Source organism: Archocentrus centrarchus, chromosome 24 (assembly GCF_007364275.1).
Source record: "Archocentrus centrarchus isolate MPI-CPG fArcCen1 chromosome 24, fArcCen1, whole genome shotgun sequence".
Classification (NCBI taxonomy): Eukaryota; Metazoa; Chordata; class Actinopteri; order Cichliformes; family Cichlidae; genus Archocentrus; species Archocentrus centrarchus.
The window spans coordinates 14,240,077-14,267,014 of record NC_044369.1 but is presented as its reverse complement, the minus strand read 5'-3'; the positions used below and the strand labels follow the sequence as shown (position 1 = coordinate 14,267,014).

General features: G+C 42.0%; 1 protein-coding gene across 1 annotated transcript in view; it reads right to left on the bottom strand.

Moving 5' to 3' along the window:
- Window positions 1-26,938, bottom strand: part of syne1a (spectrin repeat containing, nuclear envelope 1a) — a 137,007-nt gene that overhangs the window by 48,576 nt on the left and 61,493 nt on the right. The window contains 24 exon segments of the mRNA XM_030721981.1: window positions 65-330; window positions 465-641; window positions 773-898; window positions 1,201-1,347; window positions 2,444-2,620; window positions 3,329-3,496; window positions 3,699-3,851; window positions 4,197-4,523; window positions 7,575-7,745; window positions 10,856-11,011; window positions 12,098-12,415; window positions 12,636-12,800; window positions 12,908-12,911; window positions 13,204-13,346; window positions 13,555-13,708; window positions 13,878-14,050; window positions 15,081-15,235; window positions 15,238-15,244; window positions 16,160-16,315; window positions 17,560-17,678; window positions 17,681-17,702; window positions 17,949-18,131; window positions 20,227-20,404; window positions 26,485-26,621. Of these exon segments, the coding sequence (XP_030577841.1) occupies window positions 65-330; window positions 465-641; window positions 773-898; window positions 1,201-1,347; window positions 2,444-2,620; window positions 3,329-3,496; window positions 3,699-3,851; window positions 4,197-4,523; window positions 7,575-7,745; window positions 10,856-11,011; window positions 12,098-12,415; window positions 12,636-12,800; window positions 12,908-12,911; window positions 13,204-13,346; window positions 13,555-13,708; window positions 13,878-14,050; window positions 15,081-15,235; window positions 15,238-15,244; window positions 16,160-16,315; window positions 17,560-17,678; window positions 17,681-17,702; window positions 17,949-18,131; window positions 20,227-20,404; window positions 26,485-26,621 (3,782 nt within the window).

The window sequence follows — 26,938 nt, the reverse complement described above, 5'->3', positions numbered from 1 at the left end:
ACTCCATATCATGCACAGCATGACATCACAGCCTTGATAAAAAAGATTTTAAAAAGTCTGATACCTAGCGAGGTAGTCCCATTCCCTGGATACTTGATGGAAAAGTTCCTCTACAGCAACAACACTCTCCTGGTACTCTCCACTTCGCTGCATGTCCTCCCCCCGCAGGGCTTCCAGCTCTTCAGCCCGCTGGCCCAGGTCCATCCAGTTTTTCTTCAGTCTCCTTATCTCTTCCAGGGCAGAAGAGACCTGTCCGTCCATCAACCTGCTGATGGCTTCATTCAAATGCGTTACCTCAGATTGTTTTTCCCTAATCTGCTGCAGGAACTCCTGCAAGAAAGATAAGAGTTGGTTTCTTGGATTACTGTGAACCTTTTCATTTGTGATACTAGTGTGTGACTGGAAAAAAAAAAACTCTCTGAAACAAATTTAAAACGTCATGAGCGCACTAAGTAAAATCAGACCTGGGCCTTGTCCAGCTGGTTTTGTGCAATCTTAGGCTCCAGCTCTGCAGGTCTCCTGGTGAGATTTTGAAGCTGCTGCTCTGTCTCTATTAGCTGGGTCTCCAGATCTGCCTTCTGCTCCTCGATGTCTCTCCAGCTGTCTGCTACCTCTTCAAAAAGCAGCATACGCTCCTCGATCTAGACACAAAAATACAGTACAATTGATTCATGATGAGTAAAGCTGTAAGCATGGACAGTGAAAACATCTTGTTTTTTTTTTTTTGTTTTTTTTGTCTTTTTTGCTTAAAGGCTTCCTAAAATGTACTGACCTGCAGTTTGACCTGTTGGATAGCTGCCGCGGTCTCCCTCACCCTCGGCTCAGACAGATCACACGCGGAGCACACAAGCTGGAGGTAAGTGCTGGCCTGTTCCTGGAGAGCCCGTTCCTGCTTCACCTGTGTGTTTACAGCCATTTATTGCTTTTATTCATTTTACTGGTTGGACGTATAATCTTTTCAGGTCAATCTGCAAAACTACATGGTCTTTGCCTACAAATCTAGCATATATTTTCCCCATATCTCGGTCAATTCCAGCAACAGCAAACTCTATAGTCTATAGTCAGTGAATATATGCACTTGATTACTAGATTTGTTCATAACTTCAAGAAGTAAAGGTTATTTTAAAATTAATGCTTCCAAGCAGTGGACGGATTATGATGCTAAACTCATTATTAAGAAAGAGGTAGGGGGTTACTAACCTGCTGTAAAGCCTCCTCGAGGCTGAGAGAAGAATGCCTTGGAGGCTCTGGCTCTTCCGATACAGAGTTCAACCAGGTCTGGCACTGCTGCAGTGTGTCCTGCAGACTCACATGTCTCTGTAACTCATGATCCAGACTCTGATACACCTGTAAGACAGAGGAAGAGAAATATAAGTGTTCTCAATGACACAGCATTCAAATGTTTTCTGTTTTAGCAACAGTAGCAGAATAAACATGTCAGAACACAGAGGGAAAAAATTATACTGTTGGTTGATGACACAATGCTACAATGCATAGCTTTGAAGTCAACCTATGGCCAAACACAATGATGGATTAAATGAAAAAAACCCAAATGATTAGGCAGTTTTTCATTGTTGTATTTAACAGGTGTTGAATGTGGAGGCGTCCATGCCTTCCAGGGGAGAGTGGAACAGCAAGGTCTGATTGACAGTGTTAATATGAAACCCGAAAGAGAGGAATAAGGGGGGGCAACTACTGGCAAACTGCCCAGTGTATTTGGCAAAGGCTAGAAGGCTGGCATGGTGGCAAGTGGCAGGCAGGATATTAGAGCTGTGTTGCGCTGGGACACAGTTGGCAGCCATCGTAACACTTGAGGCGCAGTTGTAGAGAAGCCAGCAGTGTAGTGGTAAAGTGTGGCTGGATCACACAATGCCAGATTGGATGTGTGAGTGGTGGTTGAGGTGGTATCTTGGGAGGTGAGCTATGATGACAGAACAGAGGCTGCCAAAATGACAGAGTGGGCCTGGATTATGGGGCTCGCCAGATTCACTGAATAGTGGTGTGTGATCATTTTTGGCTCAAGCATGAAAAAGTGGAGCTGACAGGGGATACACGGAGATTAATATGGCGAGATTGAGTTAGTGATTTTGGCTGGTGGGGCCTGTCTGCGTACGGCTGCTGTTGAGCTCTACTTTGGCAGCCCTAATTGGTTGTGCCCTCTATGCTGGCAGTGAAGGGCTGTCTTAAGAGATGGGTTTAAGTGTCAGAATGGTTTAGGATTACGTGGCTATCTAAGCTGTTGGAATATTAATGGCACTGATATGTAAACCTAAACTCTATGCATGCATGTATAGTCCAAACAATGGCCACGCCTTTCATTATAAATGTGTAATAACCATTTCACTACTTCAAAAGACAGACTACGTCTTTCTCAGCTTCCCACAACTCCCTCCCTTCTCCTCCACGTTCCCTCCCTCCCTCTTTCCATCTCCTCCTCACTCACTCGCTGCGCTGTGCTACAGATGGCAGAGTAGCTGTCTCTGGTGCCTTGCTGGTGTGCCTGGACCTGCTGTCTCAGCCTGCTCTGCACACGGTCACTGCAGCCTTCCACCAGGTGGTCTCCTCGCTCTTTCAGGGCTGCCAAGCGATCCTCAAAGCCTGCAATTTCCTCCATGATGGCCTGTGGAGGATAAAGTAACCGTGCAGGATTATATGAGAGAATCTCCAGTGGAGAAATAATGCCAGATGAGTTTGTCCATTTGTGATTTGAGCAGACTGACCACAAAGAGAGGTCTTGTGCTATTAAATTGGCCGGATTAGTTGACAAGTATCTGCATAGACTCTGATTCTGTTAAACATTTAGACTGAACCTACTGAAAGAAAACATTTCAATATTAATGCATTACTTATACAAAGCAAAGTCTACAAAGCAAAAGTCTGACATTTTTGCATATTAATTTTCATAAAATTCATTATTTTTGCTAAATCCAAACACCACACTGAACATTAGGTACTGTGTCACTTACTCTAGGAAAATCAGCATTAAGCAGAAGAACTCATACTTACAACCATATTAATATATCATACAAAATGGATATAAATTATTTAAGTTATCCATATACCCATATGTTATATAGGCATAAGTAAAATTTATGGAGAAAAACAGTAACCATGGTGTGCTATATCCTGATATGTAGTTAAAGAAACAAATCCACAGCAAATAATGATAACACTAACATCAAATAAGACACTGTTCAACAAACAGTAGTTCAAGTAGTAGTAGCACAGGCCAAAAGGGATCATTTTTGTTCCCTATTTAATGCTACTTCTCACAACATGCAACAAATATGGACAAAAACAGCAAACATGAAATATTATATTTGGTCACCTTGTGCCTGGCCAGTTGTTGTGTGGCTGCCTCCAGGCTGCCACTAACACTGGGATCAGGGGTCACCATCCTGCTGGACATCTGCAGCAACCAGCGCTCCACTTCCTGGAGTTCGTTGTGGTAAGCTTCCTGTTCCTTCACCTGGCCTTCCAAATTCTCCACATGAGCCTGGACCAAACAGTTCACAAACTATACTGATGACAAAGTGTATGCAACAACTGAGAATGAAAGCCCTTTTTTTTTGTACACTGAATTACAACAGTGCTTTTTGCATACAATGTAAATTAATACCCAATCACTTAAACCCTGTATTCAAAATAGGATAAACACAACATATTATGTGATATGTCCTCTGGGTACAGGTTCTCACCAAGGCAACATCACAGAGTCCAGTGTAGTCCTTTTGTAGTCTGCTCATTTTATCTCTAATGGAGGGATAGTGGACAGAAGAAAGCAGGGCATCACCCTTTTCCAGCACTGACTTGATGGCTCCATCATGGGACTGAACCATCTGTAACAGAGCCTAAGAACACACACAGACAAGTTTTATCTTTAGTAGGTTCCAGACCATAGAGTATGTTATGTGGCGTTAGATGTTAAGCATTTTTTAATCTGGTTTGCTACCAATGGGTTCAACTATTTAATGCTAATCATTTTTAAAGCAGACCATAAGCATTTGTCATTATGAGTCTGGAAAATGGCCAGCAGCTATTTAAAGCAAATCTAGTTTTAAAGTTAATTTGCAGACATGCAAGGTCACTCATGTGGTGCATTATGCTAATATCAGTCTTGCTGAATTCACCAAATAGCTAAAATCACTTACTGTAACATTAATCCAGATGTCTACCTCAGTTTTTTTCTGCTGTACCTTATACTTAGTCAGCTGTGCTCTGCGTTGATACAGTTCAGCCTTGGGCTCCACTGGTGTACGGAGCAAAGCCTTGGTCTCCACCAGCCACTGGGCCTGAGCCTTATACCGGTCCTGGAACTCCTTAGCTAGCAGTAATGCCCGATCCAGGAAGCTGCGCTCCTGCCTGAGGCCACCGGCTAACTCCTCCAGCTGGGAAAGACGTGCCTCTACTTCTCCTCCTAAACTTTCAGCTGCAGCCTCATTCAGGAAGCCTGCTGCCTGTTCTGCTTGCTCCCTGAGGGATTTCAGGAAGCCGTGACCATGCTGGAGCTCAGACTGGAGACTCTGGGAGAAAGAGAAAGCATGAATAGAGCTCACCATGGGTGCTGCTAATGTGTTATCACCATTGCTTATTACTAACTGACCTTCAACCAAGGCAGTTTACACACTACTGAATGAAAGAAAACAGTAAATCATTCTCCGCAATCATCCTCTTGGACAAAGAAATGCATTTATATCATAGCTTCACTGACTTGACTGAGGCTAACATTCAACACAAGATCACTGATTCCTTTGTCCTTCACCTCCAGTCCTGTCCCAGGCAACCAGACCAGCCTTGCAGTGCATTTGAAAAGCTTTGAACTCATCGGGTAGGCTGACACCTGCATGGTGCAATGTGGAGAGGACTTGGAGGTCATGGTGTGGAGAAACCACAGTGAATAATATGAAAGGAGGACCCAATTATAACAGGCCCTTAACAGGCACAAGTAGCTGCAGGGGTTTCCAGGGTAACCATAACATGCCACACACACATACTCACACTCTATGGGATGCCATCTAGCTTTCATCATCAGTCTGTTATTGCTTGTGTAGAAAGTAGCCTCACACTTCAACAAACCCTGATCTCCAGCTACGGCTGCTGGTAATATAATATAACAAGAGCTGCGTCTGTCTGCACACGTCCATGCTTCCTGCTTAATGTGATGCTCCAGGCTTGTTCATCATTCCAATAATGACGCTCCTGCTTTATGGCTTTAATGAGCGACACTATATCTCAATTTCGCACAGTTCTGTGTGTTTACCAAGAGTTTAAAAAACAGAAGTCTGCAGTAATTGCAGTTGCAGCACTTTAGATTTAGTGCTGAAAAACTAATTTTCTCCTCTTCATCTCACACCTGATATCAGTTTTCCATCTTAGCAGCAGCACTGGTTGTTAATATGCTGAATTAAAGTTGCAAGACTTTGTTTTGCTTGTTTCTCCAGAATCTGGCAGGAAATAATCAGTGACTTAACTTAAGAGAATATCTGGTTCCCACAATCTGTCTTTGTATCACATCAGTTATTGATGCAAGGCTTTAAGCCTGTGTAGGCTCATATAATTGAATGATTCTTGCTTTCATACAGTATAAGGCAGCACAGTCTGGTGAACAATATATATATGAGGTCTTAAACACACCGTGCCCTTTCTGCTGTAGCTGTCTTATAGCATGTCAACCCCAATTATCCCAGTCAAGCTGTAATTGATGATGCTGTGTCAGTACCTAGGCTCTTTATCTACTATAATGCATCTACTATGGATGTGCCAACCGCGTTTAGCAGTTACATTACCTACTCAAAAGGGACGGACATTACGAAAATGACCCTTTAAGCAGTTTAGCAGTCTGCTTTTACGGCACATACTACAGCAAAACCTCAGAACAAAAGGATAATGCTAAATTCTGCATAGCTGGAAATTTTGCTTAAATTAATTAAGATCCATCCATCATTTTTGTGATATCTGCAATACTAAATGCATGCATTATTCCCAATTACAATAAGGAATTAAAAATGGGGCTATTTACCTTTACCTTTGGGAGAGAAACCCTGACTGTGTGCATCAGAGACCACCAGGGACTTTGGGGAGGATATGACCTTGAACATTTATGAAATGCGAGTGAAATTAAAAATTATGGAGGGGGGGAAGGGGGGCCTAATTAATGAGAACCAACCCTTTTCTGTTTTGCATTTTGCCTTGTTTACATGTTTGTAGAAACCACTGAGGCTTTATTTTCAAAAGAAATCTTATGACAAAATATTTTTTAAAAAATCCCCACAAAACTAAAAAAAATCTCAAGCTGAAGAGGACAAACTGAATTATATTTTATATTCTGCATGATCACAATACATACAATGAATGCACAGCATATTTCTAACTGAGGTAACCCATCACTACTGTATGACTCACACTTTCACAGTATCAAATAAAGTCCAAATCCAACTAATGGCCCTTGACACAGCTATTGACTACTGGTCTTTGTGTCGATGCATAATCATCCCGGCTCACTGAACAGCCCTGTAGCTCTCACTACAGGAGACGAGCAAGTGATGGAGCGCTTGGGTGTTATCTGCAGTGCTGGAAGGACACATGTGGTGGCAGCATGTCTTCAGTCCCTACCCAGAGAAAGAGCATCGATCCCAGACACGGATTACTGCAAAGACCGCACCAGATGATCTATTGTAAACATCTATGTTTGGTTTGTGTGTGTGTCTCTGTGTGTTAAGGTTGTTCCGGATGTGCATGAGGAAGACAAAAAGAAATGAGATATACTGATGGGGAAGTAAAAAATGTGTGAGGACTCATGGGTTTGAGAGTTTGCTGCAGCTTGTTAGTTAGTACTTTGGATGGATTTTGTGATATGAAACGAGGGTTTGAGAAGAGAAATGTGTGTGTGTGTGTGTGTGTGTGTGTGTGTGTGTGTGTGTGTGTGTGTGTGTGGTGTGTGTGTGTAGTGAAGCAGTAAGGGCACTGCATCAATTACAGTGTCTGTGCCAGCAGGCTCCTGACACCGGCGCTTCTTCATCCTCTTACACACAGTGGGAGGTCTCTCCCTGCTACCACGCTTCCTCTAAAGCAGCACCCGCTTTGTCTTCATAAAGAGCCAATCGATACACCCAATCCTCTACACACTCGATTGAACTATGCCAGGCAAACTATAGCGGTGAGTAGTTTCTTTTACAGTCTGTGAATGTCTGAGCAGGGCTACCTCCCTCTAAAATCCCATTTGATGAAATGAACATAAAGAGAAACTGCTGCAGTTAGGCAACTACAGTGATTTTCTCTTCGTCGAGAGCGCTATCCAAATATTATACGATGAATTAATGTTTTTCAAGTTTGACAGGAAGTCTATGCATATTTTACTGGCCATGTTGCAGCTGCAAAAAAAATGTGCACAAAGGCTTTGTTTGCTGGCTTGTGAAATTGGATTCATATGAGTTTGTGCTCAAATTCGTTTTCATAAACTGCTCAGGGAGGTGCATTAGGTGCAGCACTGCACCTTCTATCCAAATGCATCGCTGTGGTTCTAAACCACAGAGGTTTAGAAAAGTAACTGTGAAATTGAAACCATATAAACATACCTCTAGTTTTTTCATCTTCTTCTCCATGGCCGCCTGGTCCAGAGGTTCAGAAGTGTCAGTTAACGCTGTGAAGTTTTTCTGAGTGGAGCTGAGCCACTCGGTGAAGGACTTGCAAAGGTTTTCGGCCTCTTCAATGCTCCTCAGCTCCTCCTGTAGCTGTTTGATGGTGTCCTGAATGTTGATAAAATAAAAGGTCAAAATAGTTTCACAAATGTTAAGTGAGGATTTGTTAGGACAATAAATATCTTACTATGATACATGAAATCGCTGTCTCTCTGTCTGTATATTTGTTTGTTTCTTTGTCTGCGAACTCCGCCTAGACGATCAGGAGATGAGCAACCAATTGGGGAACACAGGTAGAGCTTCAGCCCCTGAAGGTTTTTATAGACATCAGGTACTATGATACCCATTATGTTACCTAGGAATGAGCTAAAATTACCCATTTTTACCATTTATGCATATATAACAATATCCAAAGGATTGTATCATTTTTATTTGACAACAATGACATCAGCTTTATAGCCACATAGGCTGAATTATGCATGATATATTATGATGCCATCGTGATGCCTAGCATCTGCCCAGCAATGGACTGAAATGACTTACAACTCCGGATGAAAGCATCCTATGTTTTAATTTCATGACAATAACATCTAATTTATGTCCACTAAAGTTGAATTATACATGCAACTGGCTAAAACGACCCATTTTAGCATATAAATGTCTACAACCCCTATTTTTTTCTACTTTTATGTCAAACATTACTGTGGTGTGGGCATGTACTTGTTTTTAAAAATACACTGATAAGATCGGATTTAGTAAATATGATTACTCCTTCCCAAGAATGTCAGTTCGATTGCTGTAGATTAAATTTAAATTGAGGATGCGTGATTAAAAAATAATCTCAGAATTATTGGTACGACTCTTTAAAGTTATACTTTTTTTTTTAGGGGAAAATCTGGGAAACAGTGCCTGTATCCTTTTCTTTTGAAGGTGTGAGTTGCGCCCCGGCAGCAGTCTAACATTAGTCACCAAGGACCACAAGCTCTCTGATCAGCCATCAAAACAGAAAATATCCGTTTCCCCCCTACTCTTTCATCTGCTCAATGTCAATAGCTTCACTACAAGGAGGAGTGGGTTTTTATGTTTTTGACGCATTATCCACTTGACTGATATTCTGAGTCAATAACACTATGAGTATGGAGAGGGTTTCTTGCAGATTTTGACACATTATTCACTCAACTTGCAAATCCTGTGGTGAGGAGGTCCAATTAGCTGATAGTGCTGAATGCACACCTTTTTCTGACTAGCCAGAGGTAACAGCTTCCCACCTCAAGCCCATATGGCCCACACTTCACACAGTATAATTACAGGCATCCACAGTTTGAGAGGGATGTTGTGTGTCTGCATACGTGTGTAGGCATGACTGTAAAGCATATGCATATTTGAAACCATTTTAACAGGAAAGGAAGGGTGTGGGTTATACTGAGGTGGAGAAACAAAAGTGAGGGAGTAAAGGGGGACAAATGCGCACACACGCACGCACGCACGCACGCGCACACTCAGATATGTTACTGAAGGTGTAAAAAAAAAAAATCAATGCAGTGCAGGCAAAGCTTTTCCACTCCTGGTGCAGGGTGTGAGATTGCTTTCTGTAGCGTTTAATTACAGCTTTAGCTCCAGACCAGCAGAGCCCCATTGATTTTCCTTTAGTCCTCCCCCCAGAGGAGGAGACAAATAGAGAGGCTGGATCTGAGTATACAGAGCAACAGCGGCAGGGGTAACAGATAACTCTCAAAGCTACTTCAATGGGGTGTTACAGAAACAAAGTCAAAACTCTCACAGGAGTAAATTCCACAGTGAGGGAAAACAACCATGTGTGAAAAACACACTGTGGGCAGAGACCCCAGGGCAATGTAGAAAAAAATTTACATTTTCTAATATAGATCATTGAGGCAGCAACACAAAAATGTTTTAGCTGCAGCCAGCTTGCTTAATTCTTTATATTTAGTTAACTCATGTTGTCAGGTTGGTGTTGTTCAGGAAAATCTTCTGGGAATTGAATGCTGAAGTACTGCCGCAGTGAAAATAACTAATCTGTCCTCACCACGAGAGGCACTGTTTAGCCATAATGTACATACTTCTGTGCAATACAAACACTACATAGGTTCATTAAACAGCTCTCTACGCACTGGATGTCATCCAGAATACAAACAATTGTATTTACACATCATGGTTGGCTGTGCAGGCAAGAGGATGGATCCAAACAAACAGGCAGGAAAATTTGTTGAAGTGTTTTAAATAGCTGAGATGACAATTAAGACTTAGAGGTAGGCAACCCATCAGATACAGTCACTAGGCATTTTGGGTCTGAGAAAAGGTGAATATGGGTCTATATAAACACTGAACAAATAAGGAAAAGAGGAACAGGTGAAAACTTTGGATTTATAGTCCTACAGCAGAGTTTGTTTGAGTAGCCCTTTGACCATGCAGAGATGCACACCTCATGCAGTCCTTGAAAAAACAAAGACAGAGCACGGCCTCACGGCGATGAAACTATGTGCAGGCAGAAAGCTGGTTAAAAAGTTTGCTTGAAGAGGAAAGGGAGCGACAGCGTAGTTCACCACGAACAGGAGGAAAATAAAACATCACAATGGGAGCACAGACAATGGCTGCTTCTGATGCTCAGTTCAGTTCACTGCAAAGAGGCTCTTTGACTATTATGATTTCTATCTTCACTGTTGCACGGGCGAAGCTGAAAGAACAAATTAAGCACAAACCCGAAAAAAGTAGCCCACATTCCCAGCTGTTCTGCAGATTTTTCACACTGCCCCCAAGTGACAGCAAACAGCTACAACATACTGATGTGGGTTGCAAAGCTTGGCGTAGCACCTGCAGGGTACAAACGCAGTACCATGCTGGGAGCTTAAGTGGGTGGGGTAAATCATGTGAAACTGAGATGGAAACTGGGTCTATGAATGGTTGAAATGCATTCACTGGGAAAGTGCGCCCAGAGGCAGAAATATAAATACACCCAAGATTGTAGGGCCTTTACCTACAATATAAAGCATCTTGAGGCGACTGTTGTGAATTGGTGGCAAATAAATAAACTGAAGTGAAAGGAAGTGTAACATTACACTGTAACTGAGTGCTTTTCAGTCTGAAGACATTTCAACAAATCCCAGATGTGGCTGCACTGTTAAACAGATCAAGGATCTCTGAAAATGCCAAGCCCTTCATTTCACTTTAAATATGTAATGTAGAAATTACAAGTGCCAAACCTGTATGGTGAGCAGCAGGGAGTGGTAGCGGGCAGTGAGCTGGGTGGCTGTAACACTGACACGACTACTGATGTACGTTTCCTCCAGAACCTCCTGGGCCAGAGATGAGAGGCCATCAACTTCTCCCTGCCGAGTGAGCACTGCTTCCAGACACCCCTGATCACAAGGGACACAGAAAAATGTATACATTATTTCAGTTACATACTGCCAAAATTATACAAGATTTAATTGCCAGTGAAGTTTATTTAGGCAGCACGGTGGCGTGGCGGTTAGCACTGTTGCCTCACAGCTACAATAACATCTAGAAGGCCTGGGGTCGATTCCACCTTGGCCTGGGCCTTTCTGCGTGGAGTTTGCATGTTCTCCCCGTGTCTGCGTGGGTTTCCTCCCACAGTCCAAAGACATGCAGTTACTGGGGTTTGGTTAATTGGTCACTCTAAATTGCCCATAGGTGTGAATGGTTGTCTGTGTCTCTGTGCTGGCCCTGTGACAGGCTGGCGACCTGTACAGGGTGTACCCTGCCTCTTGCCCTATGTCAGCTGGGATAGGCTCCAGCCCCCTGCAACCCTGAACAGGATAAGCGGAAGAGAATAGATGGAAGTTTATTTAAAAGTGCATAAATTTTGATAGATGTCAGAAGAAAAACTGAATAAACAAACAAAAAAGAAAAACATCACAAACAACTACATGCAGGGCCTAGAAGGACTCCGTGTGTGTGTGTGTGTGTGTGTGTGTGTGTGTGTGTGTGTCTGTAAATGCAAGGAAGGAAAATACTGAGACTCTCTGGCATCCTGACAGTGGCAGGAAGCATGCTCCATAGGGAGGAGACCAAGCAGGGGGAAATACTGCTGTTTTATTTGAAACATGACAAAGCGATGTGCTATAGTGACACAAGGCTTCATTCCAAACAGCAAAATCCTGTCTGATTATTGTAGCATGTGTGGCTGAGGGTTGTAGGTTAGTTCATTGCTACTGTGGACTGAAATCTGGAGTAAGAAAAGGTAAGCTGCTTGATATTCTTCTGTTTGATTTTTAATATAATCAGGAGGTACTGCCAACTGAAGTGACCAGTAAAATAGAAAAGAACATTTGCAAAAATGTTACTAAACAATTTCTTGGCTATGAGAGGTAGCTTCCTGAAGTGTTTTGCTGTTCCCTTTGAGCTTTACAGTGTTGACAATTGCATGAAATATCAAGAGCTGGTATCTTATATGGACTGCAGAAATCATGCCTCTCTCTGACCTTGAGTTTCTTCAGCTGGATCTGTTTGGTGGTTGCATCTGACCTCCGATTACTTCTGATATTAGCCACCCTCTCCATCTCCTCCAGCCACTGAGCCAGGCTCAGAAACTTATGCCCCATCTGCCTCAGTCGAGTCAGCGTGGAGCGCAGCTGGGCTTGAGTATCCTCTAGGCGGTTCTGATAGGCCGCCCACTCTCGCTGAGCGGTGTCCAGCGCTCGGTCCTCAATCTGAGGTATACCCCAGGGGATTACTCTTTCTCTGCTGGTAAGCACAGCGGAGAGCAAAGCCTGGCCATTTGAACAGTGTTCCTGCAGGTTCTATGAAGAAAATAAAGGGTGAAAAATAAAGAAACTAAGTGACTGAAGACTTTTTGAAAGGGTTAGGTGTCCAATGCCTGGTTAAAAAAATTATTTACTTTTGAAGCATATTTTTGGGTGTGGGGAGGTATAAAAGCATGCGACTATATATTAGGAGGTTATTCTGCATTCTTTGTTCATGACCATTCAAATTCTACACAAAGCTTCACAGTATTTCTACCTGTAGCTGCTGCAGAGTATTCTCAAGTGTATCTACGTTTCCCTCTGGATGGGACAATGAGGCCAGAGAGGCCTGCTCCTTCTCCAGCCAGTCCTCAAACACATGTAACCCCCTCTGATATTCCTGATGGACCAGCACCAGCTCCTTGGCCTTGCTGACTGCATTCTGCAAAAAAAAAAAAAAAAAATGTTGCAAACATTAATGGAGGTTCAATATTACGGGGGCATTAGACATTCAAATATTGTGAAATTAAGAGTTGCATTTTGACAAACTTTGCTGGCAAAAGATTAAAGTAATGCCTATTAGTTAAAATGTTTTGTGGTTACACATTTTAAATCTTTGAAGCTCAAAAAGAAATGCGTGTAATGACTTTAAAATAATTATTAGGCAAGTTATTAAAATTTTCAACATACAGTTTACACCCTCCAATATTTTTTTGGGAACATAATTCAGATTTTTGAAAAAAAAAAACATGAAGCGCACTTTTAGAGAAATACACTCAAAATATTCATTTATTATTCAAATGCCTGCAGATGAAAAAATGAAGCCGTGTGTTCTGGGTAAGCACCTTAGCCTTTCTTTGAGGGCGTTGTATCTACACTGCAGCTGCTGCACCTCCTGCTGTGTTGTGTAGTGTTCAGCCATATTGGAACCCTTTGTGGCGATGGTCTCCAGAGGACTGCTGTGGCTCAGTACTTCCTCATAGAGAAGCTGGAAAGAAAGGAGAATGCAGGCATCACTGCAAATGGGATGTTCTGAGGTATAATGTATGCTGTTGCATGAATCTAAAGTAGATAAGTCGCTAAACAATTGATATTACATTTTTTCTGGAAGAAGATAAAAACCTGTCTATAAATTACAGGCAGGCTCATTTTAATGCAGAAGATATGTTTAGACAGTCTACAGTGACATGTGATACCTTGGTCTTTCCCAGGTTAGCAGTCTTGTCTCTCATCTCAGAGTACTGTCTGTCTGAGCAGCTAAGCGTCTCTTCAACCCGATCCATCCACTGCACAAACTGACCCACGTCCTCCTGATAGCTGGTCCACTGTGACAGAGCGCCTTCCAGCTGACTGTGACAATAAATTAAGCAAAGTGAACACAAAGGGAACAAACAAGAATCTGAACAGTTAAATCTAATAATCCGTTTAACCTTTCAACCAGCTGAAATCCATCAAGTGAAACTAGGCAGCTCCCGGTCCCATTTATCAAAGGCTGACAGATTAATTGGCCCATGCTCACCTTTTACACTGGATTGAGGCAGACAGCAATGAGTCCCATGAGTCTTTGAGGTCTTGGATCTGTTTACGAATCACTGGGACCCCCTCAGCTGAAGTGTTCCTCTGGACTGCTTCTCCACGCGTTAGGAGCATTTTAAGTTGGATCTCCCTCTCCTGACGGGCAGCCAGTAAGGCCTACAGACAGGGGTGAACAAAGAGAAGAAAATAGTTCTCTAAAAGAATAAATACATATCTTCGTGTTGCATTCTAAAGCATTAAATAGATGCAACATATCCACAGAAGTAAACATAGAATCCTTGATCCTTGCCTATGTCAAGATAAAGCTGATGAGCTATCCCTTCAGTCAGAAATCTGTAGCGGCACGGTTTGTAAAACTATTAATGTGAACAGCTTGTGTAATCATTACTTCTGAAAAATTTTAAGTATAATGTCCCAGATACAGTATTTAGTTTCCTTAGGCCTGAGTCACACAAGCCTAGAGACCGGTTGGCAAATGCCTAGCAACACGAGAGGAAAATGTCTATTCCTCAACTGTTTTAGTTGAGCTGAAATTGCCTGCAAAGAGGGTGCGGCACCGAAAACCTCCTTGTGATTGATTTGGTTACTAGCAGATTGCCGTAGTCGCCTGTAGTTTGCCTGTAAGACGTCGAACTGTCAGCAAACACTTGCTAACTAACGACCGAGCTGCAGCGAAACTTGAAAAAGCATGACGCAAACTGGGAATGTTGGGAAGTAAAAGTTGTGCCTTACCGCTGAAATCAAGATGTTTTGAAAGTCACAACTTTTCCTTTGAAGGCAAATGGTCTCAATTTCTGGTTTGCGTCGCACTTGTCACAACCACTTAGCCAGTAGTTGGCGAGTGTTGGGAGATAAGTCGGCATTTTCCGTGCAAATTACAAGAGAATGCAGCAGTCTATTACCAACCAAAGCAATCACAAGAAGGTTTTCAGTGCAGCATCGTATAGCTTTTGTTTAGCAACAGCAAGCAACCTGCAGTAACCCATGCCAAACAGCTGGGGAATACTCATTTTTTTCCCTAGTGGCCAGTGGTTGACAGGATGCCAATCAGTCTCTAGGCCTGTGTGACTCGGTCCTTAAATCTCTAAATTCTCAGCATTACATACTGTACTACTAAGAAAACATTGCATGAATAGACTTTTTGTAATTCTTTTAGGAAAACCCATCCATCTTATCCTTCCTTACTTTCAAGTTGTAACATCCGGTCCTCCAACACGCCCTTGTCAGTAGTGGTGGAGATGCAGGTGTTGAGGACCCTCTGAGCCTCACACACCCAGTCCTGGAGCTCTTTAAGTCCTTCAGAGAAAAGGCGGTGTTCTCCTACAATGCGCTCAATCCTGATGCCTTGTCCTGTTCGATATCAGAGTACAGTACTGTGAATATACTCTTCAAGTCTTTCCTTACCATTGAGTTTAAAATTACACTCGTTTCCACGGAACAACAACAGTTTCTTCATATTGTTCTGTTTGTGTTTGAAATTACAGTCTTGCTTTTTCAGACAGACATCTCTAGAGACTTTCCCACCCACACCTTACAGCCCAAGAAGAACATGTATTGTGTTTTCAGTTGTCATTCATACATCTGCAACATCTGTGCAACTGCAAAGTGGAGAAAATAAAAGCTTTAGTAACTGGTGGCAATTTGAAATGTTTCATTCCTGTCTCCACATCTGGTAGGGAAGAGGACCTAAAAATAGCACTTCACTGGCTGGCCAGCAAGTAAATAAATCCCATTTATCATCGCTGGGGTACTTTCATTTGTCCTGAGGTAAGAGAATGGTGCTCTGCGGTCAGTGTAATATTTTGTTCTGTGATGTATCAAATTAATCATACGAGTGTGACCACTCTAATGAGAGCTCCACAAAGGTCAGCTTCTCAAGCAGTGACACATTTCAGCTGTGACATTTCAGAAGTGCTTTAGTGGATAAAGGTACGCTGCACAGTCTTGGCCTTTTTATACTGATGAGGCTGCAACTACAGGGGCATTTTGAAGGTAAGAGAGATTATGGAGCTCAGGTAAATTACTCTGGATACCAAGGCTTCCCTTAGAGACTTTACTAATGTGCAACTGGGCAACAGTCCATGACATGGCAGATCACACAACAAAACACCAAACATCATGGCTGGACAGACAGCTCTTCAGTGTTACCAACAGTACATGGACTAAGCAAGGCACATTTCAGCATGCAGCAGCATTCTGCGACAGAAGCAGAGTATAAAGGGAAGAAAGGCGGGGAACAAGGTTACAGGGTCTGAGCGGTGTTACCTTGGTTAAGTTGCTGAGTGCTAGGAACTGTGCTGACAGCTGAGACACCCTGTGGACGAAGCCCTTTCCAGCTGCTTGTCCCTCCCAGAGTCGATGAGCTCTTTCCCTGAGCCCGCCCAGCTCTACCTCCCGACAGGCCATCTCTTCCAGCACACACTAAGCCAGTGTGAAGCAGGAGAATGGTGGAAAAAACAGAGATGGAGCATAGGATTGTTGGTGAGCGCGGGGTAAAAGAATGATGGTTGGGAAGAACGGTTGTGCGTGAGCACCATTAGAGGTGAAAATGAACAACAGAAAACACAACATGTTTCATGACAGCGGAGACAGGAGTGCGAGAAGCACAGAGGAGGGATACAGGGTTTAACATGTCACAAGTACACTCAGAGGAACAAGAGCACGTCAAAATACGTGGGTAAACAGAGGAACACAAGCATCAGCAGTATTTCTCTCGATGTTCACTTTTACATATAAATGCTGTTATTCAGTTAGACACACAGCACAGAAGAGGCACGGGAGACACAGCTGATAACATAGTCCAAAGGCGGGGTGTATGCATGTTAAAGGTAAAGAGGATCTTCCCAACACAGGTTCAGAGACTGAAGTCTACATGAATTGTATTGTACTTCAGGTGCTGTGGGAAGAAGAATGTAATTGCTTGCACAGCCAGACAAAAGGCAAATGACGAGAAGTACTACAGCGGGCGACAGAATAAATATAAAAATAGCAACAATGATAAGAGCAGAGCTTTGAGATGGGTTTGATATTTTTTTTCCCCCTCTTTGTCAGTTTTATCTTTTAACGCTTCATGCCTGTCTTCCTTTTTTGTCTCTGCCAGACATGGCAGAGGCTGTTATCGCATCCTGAAAAAGGCCTTTTAGCCACGCAGTGCTTCAGCTTTGACAGAAGGAGAATTAATTAGATTTCTGGACTTTTCTTCTGACTATTGTGTCAAGACGCAGCTCTATTTTGATCCAGTGGTGCTCAACAATTGTAATTAGGTCCTTCTCTTCTCCCCACTGAATTGAAATTGTAACTTTAGGATCCATATCTGATGGCGGGCTGACTATTTAGTATCCTTGGAAAATCTACTTAATATTCAATTTGCGGTGTATGTTTGTTTTATAATGACAGGTATTTGAGTGAAGAGAGGAAATTAGAAAACATCAGTGAGAGCAGCTGAGAAGGGAAATGTAAAAGGTGCAGCTTCACTAACGTAATGCAATTTAACAGTAAATGGACCCTACAGTATTGATTAAAATGTCCTGATGTACTTCTACAGGAGTGGACTAACAGACTGACCCTTCATCAACTACAGTAATTGCAGAGGTAATGTCACTGTAAGAGAAGCCAGATGTTCAAACTGGGCAGAATCATAAGCAGGACGTTGGGCTTCACAGTACCTGTAGTTTGCTGAGCTCCTGTTTCTTGGCTGGAAGGTCATGCAGGCGAGCACTGCTCTCCTGAACTCTGACCTCTGTGCTGTTCAGCCAGTCCTGTAGGGGTTCGGCACTGGCCTCAACTCTGTCATCTGGGACTGCAGGTTCTGCAAATGTGAAGCAACTTCTTAAATACAACTAGAGAGGTGCTGAATTTGCAACAAACTGTACCAAATATTACAGAAAATAAGCATTCTAATGAAAAAAAAAAGAAATTATTAATCAATTCTGTTTTCTTGCATATCTAATCCACATTGAACTGCATTCAAATCACACAGCTGACATTTATTTACTCATATGCTAAGCATGGAGAAAAAAAAGCCTTCAAACAAAATAAACTACAATGCACCAACCTTGAGTGCATCTTCTCTCATTTGCAGGTTATTCATCAGGCTCTTCCAGTCTTCTCTCGCATTTGCCACCTTGGCCTTGATTCCCTCCACCCTGTCCTTGGACACTACAGCCATCAGCAGCTCTCCACTGGCTCCTACTGTACTAAGCCTGGCCTGGCCATTCTCTCTGTCACTCAGGAACTCCTAAGGGGATACAGTACACAGACAAAGACAAAGGAGCAGTGACTATTTAACAGAAGCACACACACAAAGGGAGAAGGGTTGTGAAAGGAGGGAAAAATGGACTGAATGACAATCCCAAATTCTTTTTTGCCTTTTGTTTCTGCTGATGTGCCTGATGGGTAACAAAGCTATTCTCTATACTGTCAACAAATTTTCTCTCAGGGTCCAGAATCTGACCTTACATTGTGAAAAGCACTAATTACAGTAGAGGAAGTCATTACTAATTCTAAATCAATATGAAAAAGGGGTCTGACCCAGGGACGCAATCACAGATAAGGAAGTCAGTGAGCTTGAAATGTGTCAGCTTTTTTTTTTTTTTAACAAAGCGTCTGCATACACACCCACTGGCAATGTACACACACATATTAAGACAAACACGCATATGCAGCAATACACACGCAGACACCCCTCCCTTTGAGCTGAGCCGATGACAGTAGCGCAGCAGGGACGACTCCACCATCTGTGCAGTCAGCACATCACTTACACACACTTTAGCTTCAGCCTCCTCAAAACACACACACATTCAGTACAGTAAAAGGCACACACGAGCAAAGGAAGTCTGTGTCTTTCACCATCTCTCGCTCTCTCTGTTTCTGTTCTACATTCATTTACTCACTCGCTCTTTTTTTTCCACACTTACTATGTTTCTCACCCTGCCAGTGTAACTGTATACCACCAATTAAGCATGACACAATGGATGCCCCCTCCCCTCCCACGCTGGCCCTCCTGGAGGTCAGCCATGTGGAAACATTGTTCCACATTCCTCACCAAGTCAATAATAAATAAAACATGATTGCCTCTCTCCCCCTCCACCACCAAATAGTCTGAAAGTATGAAAATCCCTCTCATCCTCAAAAATAAAAAGCCCTAGAAACTTCTGAAGGACTGGACTTTTCTAAATCCTGCAGAGGATTTCTGGCAAACTATCTTGTCAAATAACCCCATGTTGCTTTGCTCTGGCTCTCTCGCTCTGGCTATCTAACTGTTGATTCACTGCTTCACCAATCATCTAACATCTCCAAAATATTGTCTAAGAACAAGAGCTCAGAAATAATAGCACATTTCTTGATAGTAACACAGTGCAGAGATCTGGGGATGTCCACCTTCACAGACAAGCAGCTGACTATTAGCCAAAGCCCCGCAGTGCTCTGAAGAGGCTGCCAGACCTGCCAGAATCTCAGAGACTTCTCAGAAAGAGAGACACAGATATTTTGAAGAGAAAGGCAGAGAGACCCCGCTGCGGAGCTTTCTCTTATCCCTTTTGGCTATGAGCCCATTTCCAGCTTATCCAGCCTACTGCAGGTCCTATCACTCCAACAAGCCCACCAGCAGACACTCAACAGTGGGCATGTTCACAACATGCATCCCTTTGAGCAAATCTCCAATGAAAGTGAATTGATTGTTTAACTAGTACATCTTTCTTTGTAGTAGCATATCTTTGCTTAGCCTGCCACCATGGAAAGAAAATAAAAGTGAGAACTGATCTGTAATTAGCAGGAGTGGATTTAAGTGGACTCAAACTGATGCAAGGTTGCAGCTTCTCAAGGAACAGATAGATGACTTTCATGACAATAAGCTTTTGAATACCATCACCCTGAGAAGCAGAAAAAGACTGGTTTATGTAAGTGAATAAATTACACTCCCTACTTCAACTATCAATGGATACTCAAAGAAACAATCTGCCTGTAGAAAAAACATCTTGCGGCCGCGCTGGGTGGCAGCTCTGAGACATCAGTGTGAATGAGCACAAAACAAGTTATTGAAAACATTATTTCTCAAAAGACTTGACTACAGTAATATTTAGTCACATTTCCATCCAAATAAACTGCTTTATATGCCTGTCCACAGTCTGCCCTGGAATAATATAACAAAAATGTGATTAAATCTGTGTATTTGCTTTTCTGCATCAGGTAAGACTATTCTGGGAAAACTCCTGTGCAAAGGAGATGATGCACTTCAATTTTACTACAGTTATATGTCACCAATATTAAAAAAACACAGTAAGAATTTCAAACCTGCCAGCTGTAAATACGGGTTTACAAAATATTTCTCTTACCTGAATCCTCTGCAAAGCGGAGGAGGCCTCTGTGACAGTTTGTGGCACATCAAAGCATTTGGCAGTGCTGATTTTGGCATTGACCAGCCACTGCTGGAAGTCTCTAAGGGCTGCACGAAACCTCTGCTCCAACAAGCGCTCCTTATTTTGACATTCCCTGGATGCACGAAGACTGAGACTGCAGGTAAGAAGAAGAAGGCCTCATTTAACGCGTTGTTCACAGGTTGAAATCTCCCACGGGAAATGAACAAAGAAAGAACAAAGCTATAAATGGAGGAAGTGTTTACTGCCCATGTGTCTATCAAAACAAAGAAGACACGTGCTGATGCTCAGATACTGTCCAGACTGTACTCACGTCATGGAGGATGAGCCAGGAATGAGAAATGGGCAGGTGGAGAAATGGCAAAGTGGGTGAAGTGGAAGGAATGAGCGCTGGGGCAAAGAGGGAGAGTGGGGGATGGTGGTAAGGGGCACCGTGTGGGCGGGGGGGTGGTTGAGAGTTAACATATGATTGGGCAAGAGTTCACAGGGGTGACAAGATGGAGGGACCGAGGCATGACAGCGTGATGCTATATGAAAGAGATGAGATGGAGGAGATATGTGAGGAAGTGGTTACAATGACGCTCGACAGCATTTCAAAGGTAGACTTTTATATTTGGATTTTAGTGGGATGTACTTTTTTATCCAAAGGAATTTTTTCTGTTATAAATATATTAACCACAGGGTATGGCAGCAATATAAATGCATAACAATAAGGCTTGGTTAAAAAAAAAAAAACAAGGTAATTGAAGCACAATAAAGTCACTTGTTGAAAGGGATGTACACACATGATGAGACAAGCAGTGCTGCAGTACCGAGGGACAACTCACAACTTTGAGATGCGCGATTATCGATTCAGGGTGTCTCAGGAGGTAGAGCGGATCATCTACTAAAGTTCGTGTTTTGAGCCCTAGCTTCTACAGTCAACGTGCTGAAGTGTCCTTGGGCAAGATACTGAAGCCCAAATTTCTCCCAATACATCCACTGGAGTGTGAGTGTGTGCATAATAGTTAGAAAGCACTTAAAGGCATAAAATAAAGCACTATATGGGTAAATGAGGCTTGTAGTAAAAAGCACTTTGTGTGTTTCACTGAGAATACAAAAGCGCCAGTAGCAAAAGTACCAGCCTGATGGGAGTGAAGGATGTTGTTGATTGGCATATGAGGGGGTGGGAGACCAGCTGTCAGCTACAAAATGACGGGTGATGAGCTAATTTTTTTTTTTTAATTTGTGGATGGTGTTTTGAGTCAGATTTTGAAGCCAATAAATTAGTAGTGTCGTTCTATAATCAGACACAATGTTGATTATAGGATCACTGGGGAAAAAGCCAGAATCCCGCTATTAGGCTATTTTAAAAGTCTAAAATGGCAAATATTTATTTGTTTATCAGCTAATTTCAGATTCAGATCTCCAGCATCATGTGTTACACGGCAATCCACCTCCTTTACCGCTACACTCTTGCACACACTACTGCCCACTTCTCCCTGGTAGTAAATTTACATCACCAAAAATTGTGAGATGTGGTACGAACAATATGAATGCAGCTTTCTGGGATGCCGGGCTGCGTAAATTAATATATGGATAAGTTATACGTGCAAACAGTAGAATTAATTTCTTTCAAATGTGTGTTAAAGAAAAAAAATCTGAAAATGCAACATAAACCTCAAGTATGCATATAATCTCATTCAGACTGGATAAAGATGATGTAGGGCAACAAAAGAAAAGAATGACTGGATTTCACACATGGTGGGGAGTGGGTGAAGGTTAAAGGAGGGGGGGGGAAGAAGTGGATGACAGCAGGGAAACAAGGTGCGCGGCTGTTTAAGTAAGAGTTACTGTCCAAAGTGAGGTATGAAAAACATGACAAAAAACACACACTCCATTCTCGTGTAGCGCCTCAGTACACTAAAACACACACTTTAATTCAGGCACAGATACTATATGCATACAAATACTCTTGAGTTTTACTGGCATGACTAGGGCATGAAAGGGTAAAGCAGCGGGGATAGCACGGGTGTAGTAGAAGCACTTTTTCTGCTGTGACAGACAAAATCTGGCATGCAGTATAAAGAGGAGCCAGGGGGAGTTACTGATTTTTCCTCCTCTCCTCTGACTCCTTTTTTTCATTCTGTCTGTTCACTCTTCTTTCTGCAGCGCTTTAATGCAGGACAGGTGCAAAGAGTGCACAGGCCAAGTCTATTACAGACTAAACAGCCAAGTGAATAAGGAAAGGTGGTGTTTTTGCCAATCAACAGTCAAAGCCAATTAGCTGCCAAAGCATTTCCAAAAAGCTGACCTCACTTAGATTGTCTGCCAATAAATGTTAGTCACAGAGCAGCAGCAAAGAAAGTAGATAATTTATGCTACGATAGAAGTTTACACGCACTGAATATGTATGGCTGTGTGCGTGCATGCTCTTTTGTATGCACTGTTGTTCATTTGAAAAGGCATTGCACGGTGTGTTCACAAACAAGTGGTGCTCAATGAACATGAGCTCACTTGAGGGTTTAAAGCAGGCAATTAGAGCCCAGTAAAGAGACTAAAGCGAGTATCAGTGTGAAGGAAAAGACCTTCCAAATGTTTTAATTTCCCTAAAAATTACACTCATTGTTGCATAAAATTAAACCGAAGAAGAACACAAACACAGTGAACAAATGGAAGTGAGGGAAGACGGTTAAATATCGCTTAGCAACTGGTGGGTCTGTTGCTCTCTGTCACCTTTCACCTTCACCTGGCTGACACGGTTGTCGGGCCTCAGTGTGATGGCCACAAGCACACACACCAACCCATCCATATCTACACACACACATACAAGTTAAGCTTATAAACCAGAGCAGGAAGAACTTAAACCAGAGAAGGAGAACTTTCCTTTCCTGCTGTTGTTACTGTGATATAGAACAGTTTTTAGGATTGTTAGGTGGAATTTAGACAACTCTCACCCATCTAATAATCAGGTGCTGGTTTAAACTTGTCATGATAATAACACATTTGTTATATAATTTGCTATATTACAAATATTTTACATGCCTGCAGAACTGCATACTTGTACAGTTTTGATGATAACAGCAATTAACTTATTCCCATAGTATGTTACACGCTGCATCAGAGCAAACTATTTATAACTTTAAAGAAATGTAAATAACTCAGTTGATCAGCAGTATTAATCACAGCAGGTTGCTGACTAATGATTAATGAACCTTTTTTTAGCAAATATTGGGCTTCTCTCTCTCTACTGCCCCAATCAATTATGGAGTATCTCAGGATTCAGTTTTAGAGCCCTTTTTGCATCGTACGTGTTCTCTTTAGACTTTGCCTTTTGCAAATACAATGCATCATTTCACTGTTTATCCAATGTCACCTAAATATACCTCCTCTTAAATCTGGAGGATCCTGTCTCTATTAGAGCCATCCTTAACTGCCTCTATGATGTGAAACCCTAGATAGCAAAAAACTGTCTTTGGCTAAATGACAGCAAGACAGATGTGATTATTTTGGCTAGCCATTCAGGACCACTGAAATCAACATTTCATGCCCATTGCAGAAATCTCTATGTCACCTTTGACTTGGCAATTCAATCTAAATCTGATTAATGCGGTTCAATTGTCTATAAACAGATAACTGCAAATGAAAATGCAGACTCTTTAGGCAAGGGAAGCATTCTGGTTTGTAAACCTCTATAACCTTAAAGTCTCAGGTTTACTGACTTATCAGGTTTGAGCATGCTGTGGTCACATAATAATATAACTTGTATAACACTTTTTAAAACACACAGTTACAAAGTGCTTTACTGCTTGGATAAAAGATAGAAAAATGTACATACAGGACATACCAGCACACAGTCATCCGTGTGCTCATGCATGTTGCCATTGCACATTAGATGTGAATTATAGCCAAAAATCATGGGCAGAAGGTTAAGGAAAAGCTAACCTATAAAAATTTGTTTTTAGCAGTTGTTTAAAACAAACAACTGATGATCTGAGGAAGGCTGTTCCCAATTTCAGGAGCTACAACCTCAAAAGGTCTTTGCCTCCGTCAAAAGACCTTGATCAGATGATCAGAGGCTGACTGCTGGAATAAGGTCTCAGCAGGTCTGCTATGTATGCAGGAATCTGTCCATACAGGACTTCATATGTAATGACTAAAATTTTTAAATGTATCCTGAATTTCACTGGAAGCCAGCGAAGGGAAAACACAATTAGGGATCATGTGCAAACACCAGCTAGTTTTTGTATCTCATGTAACAGCTCCAAGTTATTGGATGACAGTAAAGGCTTGATTTTTTGTGATGCTTCAGAGATGAATCTCAACAAGAATCTTAACAGATGATTTGATATTGCTGTGTATGTAATGACTGACCTCTACATGCAGATTAACATCAGTGTGGAGACCAAAAGATGGACTGTATTTCCCAAAATGCAATCTAAAACCATCAACTATCATCTCAGGACAATTCAGCTTTTTATTAACAGGTAGAACAAAAAGTTTTGTCTGCAGACTCGGCAGATTGTCTTAGTGGTGAAAGATTACCTTTAACTGAGGGACACAGTTAAGTGCATCCTTTCTCTCAGCCATATAAAGAGTGTTACAACCCATTTACTCTCCTCAAGGATGGATTTTTGACACTTCATTATACCAGCCCTCAGCTCATCTGCAGCTGTTGCAGCGAGACTCCTAACAGGTACCAGATAATGAAATAGCGTTACACAAGTACTAAAATCCCTGCACTGGCCACCGTTCAGCAACAGTATTGATTTTCAGAACTTCCATGTCCCCTACCCAAGCTGCAGGTTTAGATCCTCCAAACAACTGCTTTTAACTGCTCCATGATCAAAGCTAGTGAGTCAAGGAGAGTGTGCCTTTACTGTTGCAGGTCCAAAGCTTAGAGTGGCCTTTGGTTACACTCATTGATCTTAGTATATTAGAATTATATAAATGAAATACATTTTTATTTAGTTTTCCTCAACATATTTTGACTACACTTTGGTTATTTGTTTTTCCTATAACTTTGACACTTTATGTTTATTACTATTCAATTTCAGGTATACACAAAAGAAAGAAGGGAAACTAAACAAACCAGCAACATGAACAATCTAGACTGCTTTGTCTCTACAGTTTGTTCCTGTGACATCGACATTTCAGTCCTTACACTGACACATAAAAACAATCCATTTCTTCCATTTTTCTCAACACAGTTCCTCACGAAGTCTTATCTTGCGCCATAATAAATATTTCACTCACTATTTTCAGCCATTCGTCTTCTGTTGGTGGGGCTGATTTTTTTTACAGGCTGCTATTAAGATTTTAAACAAATATCTTTTGAAAGGCATGAGAATGGTTTACATTTACTGCTCCACACTGTCTCCAACATGGCTGTGATACAGAGAGAAATTTACTTCTAATTTTCCAACAGTGTTCTCTCCAACTACGTGATGATGGAGTATATTGTTGTGTTCTCCATACATGCAACCATTAATGTTCAGAAATATTCACACCTGGTTCTTTTTCCCACTTCTGTTTAACATAAAGTGTATTTCCTTTCCTCTCCATTAGCTGTTAGGAAAGTGTAGATATTACTCTATATTTCTTTGAATTGCAGACTCCTACTATGGTTCTAATCTGAGCTTTCCTTCCCGCTCATAAAAATTCCTTAGTTGTAAATATCTAAAATATTCCTGGTTGCATAATGTAAAATTTTTGTTTCATCTTCTGAAAACTCATAACTCATCTTTTATTACTGTACACAGTGCTGCTATTCCATTTGGTATCCACTGTTTGAATCTCTGATCCAATTCATATTTTCATACTGTATTAAACCACATTTTCTCTATGAACTGTGTAATAACATTTAAGAAAATCATTTACTTCATTTCCATTTCCAATGAGTCTTAGAATTTCCCTTTTGTTGTGCGTTTGATTGGATAACTTTGTTAGCTTTAAAGTAGGGAAGCTTAAGTTGGGACCATTTTCATCAACATTTGAAAAAAGTAGCCTTCAAACGAACGACTAATTAACAGAGCAAAGCATCAACAATCAGCACGATTTGAAAAGCACATTTACTTGTTCATATCATCATGTGGATGCTACAGACTGCTCTGCTGTACCTGTGCCAAAAAGTTGAGCAATACTGCATCATAAATCAACTAATTAATCAGTGAGTATTTCATTTTACATCCACAAACAATTCTCCCACACCCACTGCAGCAGAAAGGTTCTTCTCACCTGTTGTGTTGTTTGATTAGCGCAGTGACCCGGTCTGACTGTGAACCGAGGTCTCTGGAGTACCGCACCAGGTCATTCAGTTGGCCTTTCAACTTATCCGCCATTGGCTCGGCGCTCTGCAAGCCCTCCAGTATATCCTAAACAACACAAATCAGACACCGGCTCAGTGTGTGTGTGTGTGACAAGGAAACACAAGCACCCAACGGATCTGCATGACACCCTTCAATAAGTGCGCTCGCATTCCTATTCACACCCTGGCTCAGTCGTTTTCGCTCTTCTCACATTCAAACGCAGACACACACACACACGCTCAAACACATACTCACAGTGTTGCCTGTACAAAAGCATTTCTGTTCCTGGCGGAGTGTGGCAGGAAGGAGCTGTGGATAACGGTCTCCAGCTCGCCTCAGCGTGCCTCACATTCTGCACTCACACAGTCATGAAATCCTGTCCC